The sequence below is a fragment of the Bombina bombina genome, chromosome 1 (assembly GCF_027579735.1).
Source record: "Bombina bombina isolate aBomBom1 chromosome 1, aBomBom1.pri, whole genome shotgun sequence".
Classification (NCBI taxonomy): domain Eukaryota; kingdom Metazoa; phylum Chordata; class Amphibia; order Anura; family Bombinatoridae; genus Bombina; species Bombina bombina.
Window position 1 is genome coordinate 389,378,951 of NC_069499.1, and position 20,889 is coordinate 389,399,839.

General features: G+C 41.8%; 1 protein-coding gene across 2 annotated transcripts in view; it reads left to right on the forward strand.

Moving 5' to 3' along the window:
* The window catches only part of ACVR2A (activin A receptor type 2A), a 398,918-nt gene that overhangs the window by 168,693 nt on the left and 209,336 nt on the right, over positions 1–20,889 (forward strand). The window contains exons 4-5 of one of the 2 annotated variants that reach the window (XM_053698276.1): positions 10,446–10,600; positions 19,346–19,369. In XM_053698276.1, the coding sequence (XP_053554251.1) occupies positions 10,446–10,600; positions 19,346–19,369 (179 nt within the window). The remainder of the gene's footprint in view (positions 1–10,445; positions 10,601–19,345; positions 19,370–20,889) is intronic. The other variant, XM_053698277.1, reaches the window with a different exon arrangement.

The following is a 20,889-nucleotide window of genomic DNA, read 5'->3' on the forward strand; positions in this document are numbered from 1 at the left end:
GTTTTAGGAACAGATATTGAGCATTCTGACGCTTTAGTAGCCGTATCCGATATACCCTCACAACACTCTGAAGTGGGGGCGAGGGATGTGCTGTCTGAGGGAGAAATTTCCGATTCAGGAAAGGTTTCTCCTCAGACAGATTCAGATACGTTGGCTTTTAAATTTAAACTAAAACACCTCCGCGTACTGCTCAGGGAGGTATTAGTTACTCTGGATGACTGCGACCCTATGGTGGTTCCAAAGAAATTGTGTAAAATGGACAAGTACCTAGAAGTTCCTGTTTACACTGATGTGTTCCCGGTCCCTAAGAGGATTGCGGATATCGTTACTAGGGAGTGGGATAGACCAGGTATTCCCTTTGTTCCCCCTCCTGTTTTTAAGAAAACGTTCCCCATATCTAACCCCATGCGGGACTCGTGGCAGACGGTCCCTAAGGTGGAGGGAGGGGGCTGTTTCTTCACTTGCTAAACGCACAACCATACCAATTAAAGACAGTTGTGCTTTTAAAGACCCTATGGATAAAAAAATTAGGATTTACTTATGAAAATTTTTGTTCAACAAGGTTTTCTTCTCCAACCTATTGCGTGCATTGTTCCTGTAACTACTGCAGCTGCTTTCTGGTTCGAGGCGCTGGAAGATGCGCTCCAGACGGAGACCTCATATGAGGACATTGACAGAATTAAAACTCTTAAGCTGGCTAATTCTTTTATCACAGCTGCCGCTTTCCAACTAGCTAAGTTAGCGGCAAAGAATTCAGGTTTTGCCATTTTAGCGCGCAGGGCTCTATGGCTAAAGTCCTGGTCGGCCGATGTGTCGTCAAAATCCAAACTCTTGAACATCCCTTTCAAAGGAAAAACCCTCTTCGGGCCTGAATTGAAAGAGATTATTTCAGAAATCACTGGGGGAAAAGGCCATGCTCTCCCTCAGGACAAGTCCTTTAAGATAAAGAACAAACAAAATAATTTTCGTTCCTTTCGGAATTTCAGGAGCGGTCTCGCTTCATCCTCCCCTGCTACAAAGCAAGAGGGTAACGCTTCGTAACCCAGGTCAGCCTGGAAACCTTACCAGGGCTGGAACAAGGGTAAACAGGCCAAACAGCCTGCAGCTGCCTCCAAGACAGCATGATGGGGTAGCCCCAGATCCGGGACCGGATCTAGTAGGGGGCAGACTCTCTCTTCGCTCAGGCCTGGGCAAGAGACGTACACAATCCCTGGGCCTTAGAGATTGTATCCCAGGGATATCTTCTAGAGTTTACGGACTCCCCTCCAAGGGGAAGGTTCCACATTTCTCGTCTGTCTACAGACATGACAAAGAAAGAGGCGTTCTTACGCTGTGTAGAAGACCTACATACAATGGGAGTGATCCACCCAGTTCCAATTTCGGAACAAGGGCTGGGTTTTTACTCAAACCTGTTTGTGGTTCCCAAGAAAGAAGGAACTTTCAGACCAATCCTGGATCTCAAAATTCTAAACAAATTCCTCAGAGTCCCATCATTCAAGATGGAGACCATTCGGACAATCTTACCAATGATCCAGGAGGGTCAATATATGACTACCGTGGATCTAAAGGATGCGTATCTGCACATTCCTATCCACAAAGATCATCACCAGTTTCTCAGGTTCGCCTTTCTGGACAAGCATTATCAGTTTGTGGCTCTCCCTTTCGGGTTGGCCACTGCTCCCAGAATTTTCACAAAGGTGCTAGGGTCCCTCCTGGCGGTTCTAAGACCGCGGGGCATAGCAGTGGCGCCTTATCTAGACGACATCTTAATTTAGGCGTCGACTTTCCAAAGAGCCAAGTCTCACACGGAAATTGTATTGGCCTTTCTGAGGTCTCACGGGTGGAAGGTGAACATCAAAAAGAGTTCTCTCTCCCCCCTCACAAGAGTTTCCTTCCTAGGAACCCTAATAGACTCGGTGGAAATGAAAATATTTCTGACGGAGGTCAGAAAGTTAAAACTCTTAACTACTTGCCGAGCTCTTCATTCCATTCCTCGGCCATCTGTAGCTCAGTGCATGGAGAGGAGTCCCTTTTGCACGGATACACCTCAGACCACTGCAACTATGCATGCTCAAACAGTGGAATGGGGATTATGCAGATTTGTCTCCTCAAATACAGTTGGACCAGGGGACCAGAGATTCTCTTCTCTGGTGGTTGTCTCAGGATCACCTGTCTCAGGGAATGTGTTTCCGCAGACCAGAGTGGATCATCGTTACGACCGACGCCAGTCTTTTGGGCTGGGGTGCAGTCTGGGACTCCCTGAAAGCTCAGGGCTTATGGTCTCGGGAAGAAGCTCTTCTCCCGATAAACATTCTGGAACTGAGGGCGATGTTCAACGCGCTTCAGGCATGGCCTCAGCTTGCTGCGGCCAAATTCATCAGATTTCAGTCGGACAACATCACAACTGTAGATTACGTCAATCATCAAGGGGGAACAAGGAGTTCCCTAGCAATGATGGAGGTAACCAAAATAATCAGGTGGGCGGAGGATCACTCTTGCCATCTCTCAGCAATTCACATCCCAGGAGTAGTCAACTGGGAGGCGGATTTTCTAAGTCGTCAGACTTTTCACCCGGGGGAGTGGTAACTCCACCCTGAGGTATTTGCCCAGCTGACTCAGCTATGGGGCACTCCAGAATTGGATCTGATGGCGTCCCGTCAGAACACCAAGCTTCCTCTTTACGGTCCAGATCCCGGGATCCCCAGGCGGTGCTGATAGATGCTCTAGCAGCGCCTTGGTCCTTCAATCTGGCCTATGTTTTTCAACCGTTTCCTCTCCTCCCTCGTCTGGTTGCCAGAATCAAGCAGGAGAGGGCTTCGGTGATTCTAATAGCGCCTGCGTGGCCACGCAGGACCTGGTATGCAGACCTAGTAGACATGTCATCTGTTCCACCATGGACACTACCAATGAGACAGGACCTTCTAATACAAGGTCCTTTCAAACATCCAAATCTAATTTCTCTGCGTCTGACTGCTTGGAGATTGAACGCCTAATTCTATCAAAGCGTGGTTTCTCTGAGTCGGTTATTGATACCCTGATTGAGGCTAGAAAGCCTGTCACCAGGAAAATCTACCATAAGATTTGGCAAAAATATATTTTTTGGTGCGAATCCAAGGGTTACTCATGGAGTAAGATTAGGATTCCCAGGATATTGTCCTTTATCCAAGAAGGATTGGAGAAAGGATTATCAGCTATTTCCTTAAAAGGACAGATATCTGCTTTGTCTATTCTTTTACACAAACGTCTGGCAGAGGTACCAGACGTTCAAGCGTTTAGTCAGGCTTTAGTCAGAATCAAGCCTGTTTATAGACCTGTGGCTCTGCCATGGAGTCTGAATTTAGTTCTTTCAGTTCTGCAAGGGGTTCCGTTTGAACCTTTACATTCCATAGATATTGAGCTTTTATCTTGGAAAGTTTTGTTTTTGGTAGCTATCTCTTCTGCTCGAAGAGTTTCAGAGTTATCTGCTTTACAGTGTGATTAACCTTACCTGGTTTCTTCTGTTAAGTGTGATCAGTCCACGGGTCATCATTACTTCTGGGATATTACTCCTCCCCAACAGGAAGTGCAAGAGGATTCACCCAGCAGAGCTGCATATAGCTCCTCCCCTCTACGTCACTCCCAGTCATTCTCTTGCACCCAACGACTAGATAGGATGTGTGACAGGACTATGGTGATTATACTTAGTTTTATATCTTCAATCAAAAGTTTGTTATTTTAAAATAGCACCGGAGTGTGTTATTATCTCTCTGGCAGAGTTTGAAGAAGAATCTACCAGAGTTTTTGTTATGATTTTAGCCGGAGTAGTTAAGATCATATTGCTGTTTCTCGGCCATCTGAGGAGAGGTAAACTTCAGATCAGGGGACAGCGGGCAGATGAATCTGCATAGAGGTATGTAGCAGTTTTTATTTTCTGACAATGGAATTGATGAGAAAATCCTGCCATACCGATATAATGTCATGTATGTATACTTTACACTTCAGTATTCTGGGGAATGGTACTTCACTAGAATTACACTGTAAGAAATACATAAAGCTGTTTAATAACTAGAGATTATGTTTAACGTTTTTGCTGGAATGTAAAATCGTTTTCATTTGCTGAGGTACTGAGTGAATAAATGTTTGGGCACTATTTTTCCACTTGGCAGTTGCTTAATCTGTTTTCTGACAGTTTCTGTTCTCCCTCACTGCTGTGTGTGAGGGGGAGGGGCCGTTTTTTGGCGCTTTTACTATGCATCAAATATTTCAGTCAGCAACTCATTGTATTCCCTGCATGATCCGGTTCGTCTCTACAGAGCTCAGGGGTCTTCAAAACTTATTTTGAGGGAGGTAATTTCTCTCAGCAGAGCTGTGAGAATTATAGTTTGACTGAGATAAAAAACGTTTATTCTGTAATTTGTTTCCTGCTTTCAGAATTTGTTATCTTTGCTAATGGGATTAAACCTTTGCTAAAGTTGTGTTGTTTACAAGGATTGAGGCTATAACTGTTTCAATTTATTAATTTTCAACTGTCATAGATCTTCTGTGCTTCTTAAAGGCACAGTACGTTTTAATATTATTCTAATTGAATTGTATTTCCAAGTTGCAAGTTTATTTGCTAGTGTGTTAAACATGTCTGATTCAGAGGATGATACCTGTGTCATTTGTTGCAATGCCAAAGTGGAGCCCAATAGAAATTTATGTACTAACTGTATTGATGCTACTTTAAATAAAAATCAATCTGTACAAATTGAACAAATTTCACCAAACAACGAGGGGAGAGTTATGCCGACTAACTCGCCTCACGTGTCAGTACCTACATCTCCCGCTCAGAGGGAGGTGCGTGATATTGTAGCGCCGAGTACATCTGGGCGGCCATTACAAATCACATTACAGGATATGGCTACTGTTATGACTGAGGTTTTGGCTAAATTACCAGAACTAAGAGGTAAGCGTGATCACTCTGGGGTGAGAACAGAGTGCGCTGATAATATTAGGGCCATGTCAGACACTGCGTCACAGGTGGCAGAACATGAGGACGGAGAACTTCATTCTGTGGGTGACGGTTCTGATCCAAACAGACTGGATTCAGATATTTCAAATTTTAAATTTAAACTGGAAAACCTCCGTGTATTACTAGGGGAGGTGTTAGCGGCTCTGAATGATTGTAACACAGTTGCAATACCAGAGAAAATGTGTAGGTTGGATAAATATTTTGCGGTACCGACGAGTACTGAGGTTTTTCCTATACCTAAGAGACTTACTGAAATTGTTACTAAGGAGTGGGATAGACCCGGTGTGCCGTTCTCACCCCCTCCGATATTTAGAAAAATGTTTCCAATAGACGCCACCACAAGGGACTTATGGCAAACGGTCCCTAAGGTGGAGGGAGCAGTTTCTACCTTAGCTAAGCGTACCACTATCCCGGTGGAGGATAGCTGTGCTTTTTCAGATCCAATAGATAAAAAGTTAGAGGGTTACCTTAAGAAAATGTTTGTTCAACAAGGTTTTATATTGCAACCCCTTGCATGCATTGCGCCGATCACGGCTGCAGCGGCATTCTGGATTGAGTCTCTGGAAGAGAACATTGGTTCAGCTACTCTGGACGACATTACGGACAGGCTTAGAGTCCTTAAGCTAGCTAATTCATTCATTTCGGAGGCCGTAGTACATCTTACTAAACTTACGGCGAAGAATTCAGGATTCGCCATTCAGGCACGCAGGGCGCTGTGGCTAAAATCCTGGTCAGCTGATGTTACTTCTAAGTCTAAATTGCTTAATATACCTTTCAAAGGGCAGACCTTATTCGGGCCCGGGTTGAAAGAGATTATCGCTGACATTACAGGAGGTAAAGGCCATGCCCTGCCTCAGGACAAAGCCAAAGCCAAGACTAGACAGTCTAATTTTCGTTCCTTTCGTAATTTCAAAGCAGGAGCAGCATCAACTTCCTCTGGACCAAAACAGGAAGGAGCTGTTGCTCGCTACAGACAAGGCTGGAAACCTAACCAGTCCTGGAACAAGGGCAAGCAGACTAGGAAACCTGCTGCTGCCCCTAAAACAGCATGAATTGAGGGCCCCCGATCCGGGATCGGATCTAGTGGGGGGCAGACTTTCTCTCTTCGCCCAGGCTTGGGCAAGAGATGTTCAGGATCCCTGGGCGCTAGAGATAATATCTCAGGGATACCTTCTGGACTTCAAATACTCTCCTCCAAGAGAGAGATTTCATCTGTCAAGATTGTCAACAATCCAGACAAAGAAAGAGGCGTTTCTACGCTGCGTACAAGAGCTCTTGTTAATGGGAATAATCCATCCAGTTCCACGATCAGAACAGGGACAGGGGTTTTACTCAAATCTGTTTGTGGTTCCCAAAAAAGAGGGAACTTTCAGACCAATCCTGGACTTAAAGATCCTAAACAAATTCCTAAGAGTTCCATCGTTCAAGATGGAGACTATTCGGACAATTTTACCTATGATCCAAGAAGGTCAGTACATGACCACTGTAGATTTAAAAGATGCTTACCTTCACATACCGATTCACAAAGATCATTATCGGTACCTAAGGTTTGCCTTCCTAGACAGGCATTACCAGTTTGTGGCTCTTCCATTCGGATTGGCTACAGCTCCAAGAATCTTCACAAAGGTTCTGGGTGCTCTTCTGGCGGTACTAAGACCGCGGGGAATCTCGGTAGCTCCATACCTAGACGACATTCTGATACAAGCTTCAAGCTTTCAAACTGCCAAGTCTCATACAGAGTTAGTGCTGGCATTTCTAAGGTCACATGGATGGAAGGTGAACGAAAAGAAAAGTTCACTCGTTCCACTCACAAGAGTTCCCTTCCTGGGGACTCTTATAGATTCTGTAGAAATGAAGATTTACCTGACAGAGGACAGGCTAACAAGACTTCAAAGTGCTTGCCGCACCCTTCATTCTATTCAACACCCGTCAGTGGCTCAATGCATGGAGGTAATCGGCTTAATGGTAGCGGCAATGGACATAGTACCCTTTGCACGCTTACACCTCAGACCACTGCAACTGTGCATGCTAAGTCAGTGGAATGGGGATTACTCAGACTTATCCCCTTCTCTGAATCTGGATCAAGAGACCAGAAATTCTCTTCTATGGTGGCTTTCTCGGCCACATCTGTCCAGGGGGATGCCATTCAGCAGACCAGACTGGACAATTGTAACAACAGACGCCAGCCTTCTAGGTTGGGGTGCCGTCTGGAATTCTCTGAAGGCTCAGGGACAATGGAGTCAGGAGGAGAGTCTCCTGCCAATAAACATTCTGGAATTGAGAGCAGTTCTCAATGCCCTCCTGGCTTGGCCCCAGTTGACAACTCGGGGGTTCATCAGGTTTCAGTCGGACAACATCACGACTGTAGCTTACATCAACCATCAGGGAGGGACAAGAAGCTCCCTAGCTATGATGGAAGTATCAAAGATAATTCGCTGGGCAGAGTCTCACTCTTGCCACCTGTCAGCAATCCACATCCCGGGAGTGGAGAACTGGGAGGCGGATTTCTTAAGTCGTCAGACTTTTCATCCGGGGGAGTGGGAACTTCATCCGGAGGTCTTTGCCCAAATACTTCGACGTTGGGGCAAACCAGAGATAGATCTCATGGCGTCTCGACAGAACGCCAAGCTTCCTCGTTACGGGTCCAGATCCAGGGATCCAGGAGCAGTCCTGATAGATGCTCTGACAGCACCTTGGGACTTCAGGATGGCTTACGTGTTTCCACCCTTCCCGTTGCTTCCTCGTTTGATTGCCAGAATCAAACAAGAGAGAGCATCAGTGATTCTAATAGCACCTGCGTGGCCACGCAGGACTTGGTATGCAGACCTGGTGGACATGTCATCCTGTCCACCTTGGTCTCTACCTCTGAAACAGGACCTTCTGATACAGGGTCCCTTCAAACATCAAAATCTAACTTCTCTGAAGCTGACTGCTTGGAAATTGAACGCTTGATTTTATCAAGACGTGGGTTTTCTGAGTCAGTTATTGATACCTTAATACAGGCTAGGAAACCTGTTACCAGAAAGATTTACCATAAGATATGGCGTAAATACCTATATTGGTGTGAATCCAAAGGTTACTCTTGGAGTAAGGTTAGGATTCCTAGGATATTGTCTTTTCTACAAGAAGGTTTAGAAAAGGGTTTATCTGCTAGTTCTTTAAAGGGACAGATCTCAGCTCTGTCCATTCTGTTACACAAACGTCTGTCAGAAGTTCCTGACGTCCAGGCTTTTTGTCAGGCTTTGGCCAGGATTAAGCCTGTGTTTAAAACTGTTGCTCCACCATGGAGTTTAAACCTTGTTCTTAATGTTTTACAGGGCGTTCCGTTTGAACCCCTTCATTCCATTGATATAAAGTTGTTATCTTGGAAAGTTCTATTTTTAATGGCTATTTCCTCGGCTCGAAGAGTCTCTGAATTATCAGCCTTACATTGTGATTCTCCTTATTTGATTTTTCATTCGGATAAGGTAGTCCTGCGTACTAAACCTGGGTTCTTACCTAAGGTAGTTACTAACAGGAATATCAATCAAGAGATTGTTGTTCCTTCTTTATGCCCAAATCCTTCTTCAAAGAAGGAACGTCTACTGCACAACCTGGATGTAGTCTGTGCTCTAAAATTTTACTTACAGGCAACTAAGGAATTTCGACAAACGTCTTCTCTGTTTGTCATTTACTCTGGGCAGAGGAGAGGTCAAAAAGCTTCCGCTACCTCTTTCTTTTTGGCTTCGTAGCATAATTCGTTTAGCTTATGAGACTGCTGGACAGCAGCCTCCTGAAAGAATTACAGCTCATTCTACTAGAGCTGTGGCTTCCACTTGGGCCTTCAAGAATGAGGCCTCTGTTGAACAGATTTGCAAGGCTGCAACTTGGTCTTCGCTTCATACTTTTTCCAAATTTTACAAATTTGACACTTTTGCTTCATCGGAGGCTATTTTTGGGAGAAAGGTTCTTCAGGCAGTGGTTCCTTCTGTATAAAGAGCCTGCCTATCCCTCCCGTCATCCGTGTACTTTTGCTTTGGTATTGGTATCCCAGAAGTAATGATGACCCGTGGACTGATCACACTTAACAGAAGAAAACATAATTTATGCTTACCTGATAAATTCCTTTCTTCTGTAGTGTGATCAGTCCACGGCCCGCCCTGTTTTTAAGGCAGGTAAATATTTTTTAATTTATACTCCAGTCACCACTTCACCCTTGGCTTTTCCTTTCTCGTTGGTCCTTGGTCGAATGACTGGGAGTGACGTAGAGGGGAGGAGCTATATGCAGCTCTGCTGGGTGAATCCTCTTGCACTTCCTGTTGGGGAGGAGTAATATCCCAGAAGTAATGATGACCCGTGGACTGATCACACTACAGAAGAAAGGAATTTATCAGGTAAGCATAAATTATGTTTTTCCATGCAGATAAGGTAGTTTTGCGTACCAAACCCGGTTTTCTTCCTAAGGTTGTGTCTAATAAGAATATTTACCAGGAAATTGTTGTTACTTCTCTGTGTCCTAATCCTTCTTCGAAGAAGGAATGTCTATAAGACAATCTTGATGTGATTCGTGCTTTAAAGTTCTATTTACAAGCAACTAAGGATTTCAGACAAACAACTTCATTGTTTATCTATTCTGGTAAGAGGAGAGGTCAGAAGGCGACTGCTACCTCTCTTTCTTTTTGGCTGAAGAGCATCATCCGTTTGGCCTATGAGACTGCTGGCCAGCAGCCTCCCGAAACAATTACTGCTCATTCTACCAGAGCAGTGGCTTCCACATGGGCTTTTAAAAATGAGGCTTCTGTTGAACAGATTTGTAAGGCAGCGACTTGGTCTTCGCTGCATACATTTTCCAAATTTTCCAAATTCGATACTTTTGCTTCTTCAGAGGCTATTTTTGAGAGAGAGGTTTTACAAGCAGTGGTGCCTTCCGTTTAAGGTACCTGTCTTGTTGCCTCCCTTCATCCGTGTCCTAAAGCTTTGGTATTGGTATCCCACAAGTAAAGGATGAATCTGTGGACTCTATACATCTTACAAGAGAAAACAGAATTTATGCTTACCTGATAAATTACTTTCTCTTGTGATGTATCGAGTCCACGGCCCGCCCTGGCTATTAAGTCAGGTAGTTTTTTTGTTTAAACTACAGTCACCACTGCACCCTATGGTTTCTCCTTTTTCTTCCTAACCTTCGGTCGAATGACTGGGGGGTGGAGCTAGAGGGGGAGCTATATGGACAGCTCTGCTGTGTGCTCTCTTTGCCACTTCCCACAAGTAAAGGATGAATCCGTGGACTCGATACATCACAAGAGAAAGTAATTTATCAGGTAAGCATAAATTCTGTTTTTGTTTTTGTGCAGTGCAGCAGGTTTAAAGATACATTTATTAAGATTAGTATTGCGTTCTTGTAAATTATCAAGTGTTATGATCTATTACACGGTTTTCTGATTACGCACTTAAATCATTTTTTTTTTTTAAACAGCCACATCAAACCCTGTAACACCTAAGCCTCCATTGTTCAATACTTTGCTTTACTCTTTGTTGCCAATCGTGGCAATTGCAGTTCTGGTGCTGTTTTCTTTTTGGATGTACAGACATCACAAGCTGGCTTACCCACCAGTGCTTGTCCCAACACAGGTAGGTTTTTTATTTTGTGGCTTGCTAGTATGATTTTATTTATTTTTATATATATATATATATATATATATATATATATATATATATATATATATATATATATATATATATATATATATGTGTATATATATATATATATATATATATATATATATATATATATATTCTGAAATATTTTATTTTAAGTTAAATGTGTCATTTCTGTCTGAGAAATAAGTGACATACCTAAAATTATATGTTATACATTTCTAAAGTTCTCTATTCACATGGGATCTAATGCCCACTGGGTTTTTATGGAGAGTTAAAGAGGCTCTTAAATAGCTCACCTACCCCCTCATCAGACCCTTCCCTTGTTCCTGATTTTTACAGCTGGTCATTATTACCTATGTGAGCAAATTAGAGAGTCATATGAGACCCCCTCATTCAAAAGAAAAGAATCCCTTCTTTCAAATGCGGAATGAGACCCAATCCATCCAGCCCATAATATTTCCCCTCTGTTAAAATAGTTCCCCAATGGCCATGGTTTGTCACAGTGATCACAAACATCCCTTTATTTGGAGGATGGTATTCTTTTTCAAATGAGGGGTTATTTGCCATTTAGTAAAAACTGGTGTGGTTGCTGCTTTCTTACACAAGTGCCTTTTTAACACTCTCTCCAGGCAATCCATGTATTTTGACATTTTATGGCAATTGATTTAGAGGCATATTATCCCACTCATTTGAAAGGTCTTTCTTCTTTCAAATGGTCGGTTGCATGTCCCACTGTTGTGTGCTTTAAAAAATGGTCTTCCATAGCAGTAAGTGCCCAGAGGCGCAAAGGCACTTGTGTGTAATGTCACGCACTACATGAAATAGTTTTGCTAACAACCAGCAGTGTGTAACAAGGAACCTCTAGTCAGAAGGTTCAGAACATCTTCTGCATTAAAGGGACCTGAAACTCAAAACATTTTTCATGATTCAGATAGAGAATACAATTTTTTAAACAACTTTCCAATTTACTTCTATTTAATTTGCTTCCTTTTCTTGTTATCCTTTGCTGAAAAGTATATCTATGTAAACTCAGGAGAAACAAAGAACCTAAGTTCTAGCTGCTGATTGTCGACTGCATATACATACCGATTGTCATTGGCTCATCCATGTGTTCAGGTAGAAACCAGTAGTGCATTGCTGCTCCTTCAACAAATGACTCCAAGAGAATGAAACAAATTAGATAATAGAAGTAAATTAGAAAGTTGTTTAAATTTGTATTCTCTATCTGAATATTGGGTTTCTTGTCCCTTTAACCATGTACAGAGAAAAGGGCTTACTTGAGATGCACTGCATGAGTTAATATATTGGGGTAAATCCTTGGCAACTATCTCTCTCTCTCTCTCTCTCTCTCTCTCTCTCTCTCTCTCTCTCTCTCTCACACACACACACGCTATAAAAAGTCTACACACCCCTGTTAAAATGTCAGGTTTCTGTGATGTAAAAAAAAAAAATGAGACAGAGATAAATCATTGCAGAACTTTTTCCACCTTCAATGTGACCTATAAACTTTACAACTCAATTGAAAAACAAACTGAAATCTTTTAGGTAAAGGGAAATAAAAAACTAAAATAATATGGTTGTATAAGTGTGAACACTCTTTTATAAGTGGGGATGTAGCTGTGTTTAGAATTAGGCAATCACATTCAAAATCATGGTAAATAGGAGTCGGTACACACCTGTCATCATTTAAAGTGCCTCTGATTAACCCCAAAAAGTTCAGCTGTTCTAGTAGGTCTTTCCTGACATTTTGTTAGTCGCATCCTACAGCAAAAGCCATGGTCCGCAGAGAGCTTCTAAAGCATCAGAGGGATCTCATTGTTAAAAGGTATCAGTCAGGATAAGAGTACAATAGAATTTCCAAGACATTAGATATACCATGGAACACAGTCATCATCAAGTGAAGAAAATATGGTGCAACAGTGACATTACCAAGAACTGGATGTCCCTCCAAAATTGATGAAAATACGAGAAGAAAACTGGTCTGGGAGGCTGGGAAGAGGCCTACAGCAACATTAAAGGAGCTGCAGGAATATCTGGCAAGTACTGGCTGTGTGGTACATGTGACAACAATCGCCTGTTTTCTTCATATGTCTGGGCTATGGGGTAGAGTGGCAAGATGGAAGCCTTTTCTTACAAAAAAACATCCAAGCCCGGCTAAATTTTGCAAAAACACATCTGAAGTTTCCCAAAAGCATTTTGCAAAAGGTGTTCTGGTCTGATGAAACAAAAGTTGAACTTTCTCCAACATTGGTGTGTCCGGTCCACGGCGTCATCCTTACTTGTGGGAATATCTCTTCCCCAACAGGAAATGGCAAAGAGTCCCAGCAAAGCTGGCCATATAGTCCCTCCTAGGCTCCGCCCACCCCAGTCATTCTCTTTGCCGTTGCACAGGCAACATCTCCACGGAGATGGTTAAGAGTTTTTTGGTGTTTAAATGTAGTTTTTTATTCTTCTATCAAGTGTTTGTTATTTTAAAATAGTACTGGTATGTACTATTTACTCTGAAACAGAAAAGGATGAAGATTTCTGTTTGTGAGAGGAAGATGATTTTAGCAGACAGTAACTAAAATCGATTGCTGTTTCCACATAGGACTGTTGAGATGAAGTAACTTCAGTTGGGGGAAACAGTTAGCAGACTTTTCTGCTTAAGGTATGACTAGCCATATTTCTAACAAGACCATGTAATGCTGGAAGGCTGTCATTTCCCCTCATGGGGACCGGTAAGCCATTTTCTTAGTCAAACAAACAGAATAAAGGGCTTAATATGGGCTATAAAACTGGTAGACACTTTTATGGGCTAAATCGATTGCTTTATTTGGGCATTTTATTCATGTTTATGCTGATAATTCACATTTATAAACTTGGGGAACGTTTATTAACGGCAGGCACTATGTTAGACACCTTTTCCAGTCAGGGGGCCTTCCCAGTTGTAGGCTGAGCCTCATTTTCGCGCCATTACTGCACAGTTGTTTTTTTGAGAGCAGGACATGCAGATGCATGTGTGAGGATCTGAAAGTAGCTGGAAAAGTTTCTAGAAGGCGTCACTTGGTATCGTATTCCCCTCTGGGCTTGGTTGGGTCTCAGCAAAGGCTATAGCTGGGACTGTATAGGGGTTAAATTTGTAAACGGCTCCGGTTCCGTTATTTTAAGGGTTAAAGCTCTGAAATTTGGTGTGCAATACTCTTAATGCTTTAAGACACTGTGGTGAAATTTTGGTAATTTTTGAACAATTCCTTCATACTTTTTCACATATTCAGTAATAAAGTGTTTTCTGTTTAAAAATTCAGGGTTTGCAATCGTGGCGCGCAGAGCGCTTTGGCTAAAGTCTTGGTCAGCGGATGTGTCATCCAAGACAAAATTGCTTAACATCCCTTTCAAAGGTAAAACTCTATTTGGACCAGAATTGAAAGAGATTATCTCAGACATCACTGGGGGAAAGGGCCACGCCCTTCCACAAGATAGGCCTTTCAAGGCCAAGAATAAGTCTAATTTTCGTTCCTTTCGCAATTTCAGGCCTCTAATTCTGCATCCTCTAAGCAAGAGGGTAATGCCTCACAACCCAAACCAGCCTGGAAACCGATGCAAGGCTGGAACAAGGGTAAGCAGGCCAAGAAGCCTGCTGCCGCTAACAAAACAGCATGAAGGAGTAGCCCCCGATCCGGGACCGGATCTAGTAGGGGGCAGACTCTCTCTCTTTGCTCAGGCTTGGGCAAGAGATGTTCAGGATCCCTGGGCGCTAGAAATAGTTTCTCAGGGTTATCTTCTGGAATTCAGGGAACTACCCCCAAGGGGAAGGTTCCACATGTCTCACTTATCCTTAAACCAAATAAAGAGACAGGCGTTCTTACATTGTGTAGAAGACCTGTTAAAGATGGGAGTGATACACCCAGTTCCAATAAAGGAACAAGGAATGGGATTTTATTCCAATCTGTTCGTAGTTCCCAAAAAAGAGGGAACTTTCAGACCAATTTTGGATTTTAAGATCCTAAACAAATTTCTCAGGGTACCATCGTTCAAGATGGAAACCATTCGAACGATTCTACCCACTATCCAGGAAGGTCAATTTATGACTACCGTGGATCTAAAGGATGCGTACCTACATATTCCTATCCACAAAGAACATCATCAGTTCCTAAGGTTCGCCTTTCTGGACAAACATTACCAGTTTGTGGCCCTCCCATTCGGGTTAGCCACTGCTCCAAGGATTTTCACAAAGGTACTAGGGTCCCTTCTAGCGGTTCTAAGACCGAGGGGCATTGCAGTAGTACCATACTTGGACGACATTCTAATACAAGCGTTGTCCCTGTCAAAAGCAAAGGCTCATACAGACATCGTTCTGGCCTTTCTCAGATCACACGGATGGAAGGTGAACATAGAAAAAAGTTCTCTGTCTCCGTCAACAAGAGTTCCCTTCTTGGAAACAATAATAGATTCCTTAGAAATGAGGATTTTTCTGACAGAGGTCAGAAAGTCAAAACTTCTAAGCACTTGTCAAGTTCTTCATTCTGTTCCACGTCCTTCCATAGCGCAGTGCATGGAAGTAGTAGGGTTGATGGTTGCAGCAATGGACATAGTTCCTTTTGCACAAATTCATCTAAGACCATTACAACTGTGCATGCTCAAACAGTGGAATGGGGACTATACAGACTTGTCTCCAATGATTCAAGTAGATCAAAAGACCAGAGATTCACTCCGTTGGTGGCTGACCCTGGACCATCTATCCCAGGGAATGAGCTTCTGCAGACCAGAGTGGGTCATTGTCACGACCGACGCCAGTCTAGTGGGCTGGGGCGCGGTCTGGGAATCCCTGAAAGCTCAGGGACTATGGTCTCGGGAAGAGTCTCTTCTCCCGATAAACATTCTGGAACTAAGAGCGATCTTCAATGCTCTCAGGGCTTGGCCTCAGCTAGCAAAAGGCCAGATTCATAAGATTCCAATCAGACAACATGACGACCGTTGCGTATATCAGTCATCAGGGGGGAACAAGGAGTTCCCTGGCGATGAAAGAAGTGACCAAAATAATTCGATGGGCGGAGGATCACTCCTGCCACCTATCTGCGATCCACATCCCAGGTGTGGAAAACTGGGAAGCGGATTATCTGAGTCGTCGGACATTCCATCCGGGGGAGTGGGAACTCCACCCGGAGATCTTTGCCCAACTAACTCAATTATGGGGCATTCCAGACATGGATCTGATGGCGTCTCGTCAGAACTTCAAGGTTCCTTGCTACGGGTCCAGATCCAGGGATCCCAAAGCGACTCTAGTAGATGCACTAGTAGCACCTTGGACCTTCAACCTAGCTTATGTATTTCCACCGTTTCCTCTCATTCCCAGGCTGGTAGCCAGGATCAAACAGGAGAGGGCCTCGGTGATCTTGATAGCTCCTGCGTGGCCACGCAGGACTTGGTATGCAGACCTGGTGAATATGTCATCGGTTCCACCATGGAAGCTACCTTTGAGACAGGACCTTCTTGTTCAGGGTCCATTCGAACATCCAAATCTGGTCTCCCTCCAGCTGACGGCTTGGAGATTGAACGCTTGATTCTATCAAAGCGTGGGTTTTCAGATTCTGTGATAGATACTCTGGTTCAGGCCAGAAAACCGGTAACTAGAAAAATGTACCATAAAATATGGAAAAGATATATCTGTTGGTGTGAATCCAAAGGATTCCCATGGAATAAGATAAAAATTCCTAAGATTCTCTCCTTTCTACAAGAAAGTTTGGAGAAAGGATTATCTGCAAGTTCTCTAAAGGGACAGATCTCTGCTTTATCTGTCTTACTACACAAAAGACTGGCAGCTGTGCCAGATGTTCAAGCTTTTGTTCAGGCTCTGGTTAGGATCAAGCCTGTTTACAGACCTTTGACTCCTCCCTGGAATCTAAATCTAGTTCTTTCAGTTCTTCAAGGGGTTCCGTTTGAACCTTTACATTCCATAGATATTAAGTTACTATCTTGGAAAGTTTTGTTTTTGGTTGCTATTTCTTCTGCTAGAAGAGTTTGTTATCTGCTCTGCAGTGTTCTCCGCCCTATCTGGTGTTCCATGCAGATAAGGTGGTTTTGCGTACTAAGCCTGGTTTTCTTCCAAAGGTTGTTTCTAACAAGAATATTAACCAGGAGATAGTTGTACCTTCTTTATGTCCGAATCCAGTTTCAAAGAAGGAACGTTTGTTACACAATTTGGACGTAGTCCGTGCTCTAAAATTCTATTTAGAGGCTACAAAAGATTTCAGACAAACATCTTCTTTGTTTGTTGTCTATTCTGGTAAAAGGAGAGGTCAAATAGCGACTTCTACCTCTTTCCTTTTGGCTTAAAAGCATCATCCGATTGGCTTATGAGACTGCCGGACGGCAGCCTCCTGAAAGAATCACAGCTCACTCCACTAGGGCTGTGGCTTCCACATGGGCCTTCAAGAACGAGGCTTCTGTTGACCAGATATGTAAAGCAGCGACTTGGTCTTCACTGCACACTTTTGCCAAATTTTACAAATTTGATACTTTTGCTTCTTCGGAGGCTATTTTTGAGAGAGAGGTTTTGCAAGCCGTGGTGCCTTCCGTTTAGGTAACCTGATTTGCTCCCTCCCTTCATCCGTGTCCTAAAGCTTTGGTATTGGTTCCCACAAGTAAGGATGACGCCGTGGACCGGACACACCAATGTTGGAGAAAACAGAATTTATGCTTACCTGATAAATTACTTTCTCCAACGGTGTGTCCGGCCCACGGCCCGCCCTGGTTTTTTAATCAGGTCTGATGAATTATTTTCTCTAACTACAGTCACCACGGTACCATATGGTTTCTCCTATATTTTTCCTCCTGTCCGTCGGTCGAATGACTGGGGTGGGCGGAGCCTAGGAGGGACTATATGGCCAGCTTTGCTGGGACTCTTTGCCATTTCCTGTTGGGGAAGAGATATTCCCACAAGTAAGGATGACGCCGTGGACCGGACACACCGTTGGAGAAAGTAATTTATCAGGTAAGCATAAATTCTGTTTTTTGGCCATAATTCCAAAAGATATTTGTGGCGCAAAAACACTACAAAATCACCAAAAGAACACCATACCCAGAGTGCAGCATGGTGGTCGCAGCATCATGCTTTGGGGCTGTTTTTCTTCAGCTGGAACTGGGGCCTTAGTCAAGGTAGAGGGAATAATGAACAGTTCCAAATACCAGACAATATTGGCACAAAACCTTCAGGCTTCTGCTAGAAAGCTGAACATGAAGAGGAACTTCATCTTTCAGCATGACAACGACCCAAAGCATACATCCATATCAACAAAGGAATGGCTTCACCAGAAGAAGATTAAAGTTTTGGGATGGCCCAGCCAGAGCCCAGACCTGAATCCAATTCAAAATCTGTGGGGTGATCTGAAGAGGGCTGTGCACAGGAAATGCCCTTGCATTCTGACAGATTTTGAGTGTTTTCGCAAAGAAGAGTTGGCAAATCTTGTCAAGTCAAGATGTGCCATGCTGAAAAACTCATACCCAAAAAGACAGTGCTGTAATAAAATCAAAAGGTGCCTTAATAAAGTATTAGTTTAAGGGTGTTCACACTTATGCAACCATATTATTTTAGTTTTTTTATTTCCCTTTACCTAAAAGATTTCAGTTTGTTTTTCATTTGAGTTGTACAGTTTATAGGTCACATTAAAGGTGGAAAAAGTTCTGAAATGATTTATCTTTGTCTCAATTTTTTATCACAGAAACCTGACATTTTAACAGGGGTGTGTAGACTTTTTATATCCACTGTGTGTGTGTGTGTATATATATATATATAGATATAGATAGATATATAGATATAGATAGATATATAGACAGAGAGAGAGAGATACATTGTGTATATATAAATAAACTATAGTTTTCTTTCCATGTTCAACTACGATATCTGGAGTATTAAAGGGATACTAAACCCAAATGTTTTGCTTTCATGATTCAGATAGAGCATGCAATTTTTCCAATTTACTTTTACAATTCACATTTTTTCTCTGTTCTCTTGCTATCTTTACATTTAGACACCAATCCGCAAGTGCTACCCACGTGCTGAACCAATAATTGGCCAGCTCTTAAGCTTAGATTCCTGCTTTTCAAATAAAGATAGCAAGAGAATGAAGAAAATTTGATTATAGGAGTAAATTAGAAAGTTGATTAAAATTGCATACTCTATCTAAATCATGAAAGAAATCATAACAAAAAGGTTTCATGAAAATCAAAGATGACAATTAAATGCTGATATGGAAAACAGCACAGTAGCCCAGCTTCTTTAAGCAAATAAAGTTTTGATTACTTTAAGGGTTAGGCGTGTGCCAAGGCCACCATTATGCATTATGGATGATGCTTGATTATTTTTAGAACACTAGTGACCTCTACTGTTGGTGTTGAACTGTGCTATTGTGTAATATATGGCACACTGTAGTATCCTTAGGTTCCTTTGGTAGCTTTTTTTACTTCATAATATTGTTTTATATTAAGAGAACATCTGAAATTTGTAAATCTTAATTTGCTGATTTTAAAAAATGTTGCATTTTATGGATAGATACACAGGTGTTGACAATCAACCAGCTTTGGTTAAATGTTTTCCCAAATGTGCCTGCATATTTTAGCTTTACTCTGTAATTGTAGTACAGGGTTTGTATGCAATACATTACAAATGATTTAGTACAATTTCAATTCTGTTGCTGCAAAAAGTAATTATCTTTGCCTATGTGTTTTCTTCACAAGCACGCCTTTCACATTATGATAGAGGTAAGATCCCTTGCTGCTTGTCTGTACAGCATTTACACAGGGTTTCCAGATTTACTCTTTATATTAACTTATTAGAATGATCTATGCATGAATGCTGTATGTACAATAGGTATTTGGTTAATATATGTGCCAGCCTTTGTTGCTCGTTTAAAATGCTATTTACTGATTGCACTATAATGTAAAGTTTGCATCTAACAAAATTGTTTGCTTGATTTAGAATAAGAACTGAAAGTTATTGTTTGCATGCTTTTCCTGTATCCTTTAACTGTTTTGTGGGGGACGGCATTGGGTGTATTTCATTCCTTCTCTCACATCTATGTATACTTTTAAATTTTTTTGCCCTTGCACTTCTAGAACCATTTTTGTATCTAGTGAGTATATATGGTCTTATACCAGATGTAGTGTATAGGAACACATCTCAGAAGTTATGAATTTCCTCCCTTTTGTATTTTATGAAAATCCTTATAGGGTCTAACTATTTGGGTCATAATTCTGACATTTTCTTCAGCCTTAAAGGGGCAGTGTACAAAAAGTTGGTTTCCCTGTTATGCGTTTTGAATTTTATTTATATATATATATATATATATCTATATATATATATATCTATATATCAGCAGAGTATAACATGTATGAGAAATAGCTAGTTTTGTTCTTTGGCACCACAACCGATTAAAATGGGTTGAGCTTACAGGGAAATCAGATCTCCTTGTTTTATCACTTTCTATACACACTTAAAGGATTACTTTCTGTTATAATTTTTAAGCTAAACAACTAACATATTAAAGTTAATAAACATTAATTAAAACCTACTGACCTATATTTTCTCCAAAACGAAGTTTCATAACGTTCTAAAAGTTATATCTTTTATTCGCCGATGATGTCACGTTATCCTGCCCACTATTTTCAGCACTGCATGTTCAAAATACTTAAACCAATAACTTTGTGTTTAAAGCGCCATTTTGAAACCTAGGTATTGTAAACTGATTGGTACAGAGCAAAGGATATCCACGAAGTGGGTTTGGAAAACAATTAAATTTGCAGACAATATTTCTGATATACGATAGAGATATGTTAATGAAATGCTATTGATAAAAAGCGTATTTGGGGTAGTTAGTTAGTAACAGGCATAGAAAATATTTACTTACAGTGGCCCTTTAAGCTTTCTTATCTTTCTATTTACCAAAGCCCAATACTTAAAGAGAACAATTAAAAAATATTTTATTACCCATCTCTCACACTGGGAGTGTTATTTCTTCTGCTGGCTATATTTACATGGCTCATTTTATAGCCCATACGTATTGACTTTCTCAGTATAGGCATAGATACCACTGGCAATATCGGTTATTTTAAAAGCAAAAATAAAGGTAAAAGATATTTATAAAAAAACATGTAATACACCTCATCAGATAAAATGGATAATTGGGAACTAAATAAAGGGGAGAAAATGTTGCAGTGCACCGTCCCTTTAAGTTTTTCAAATGTGACAACTATATGATATGACTGTGTGGGCATCTGTTTCT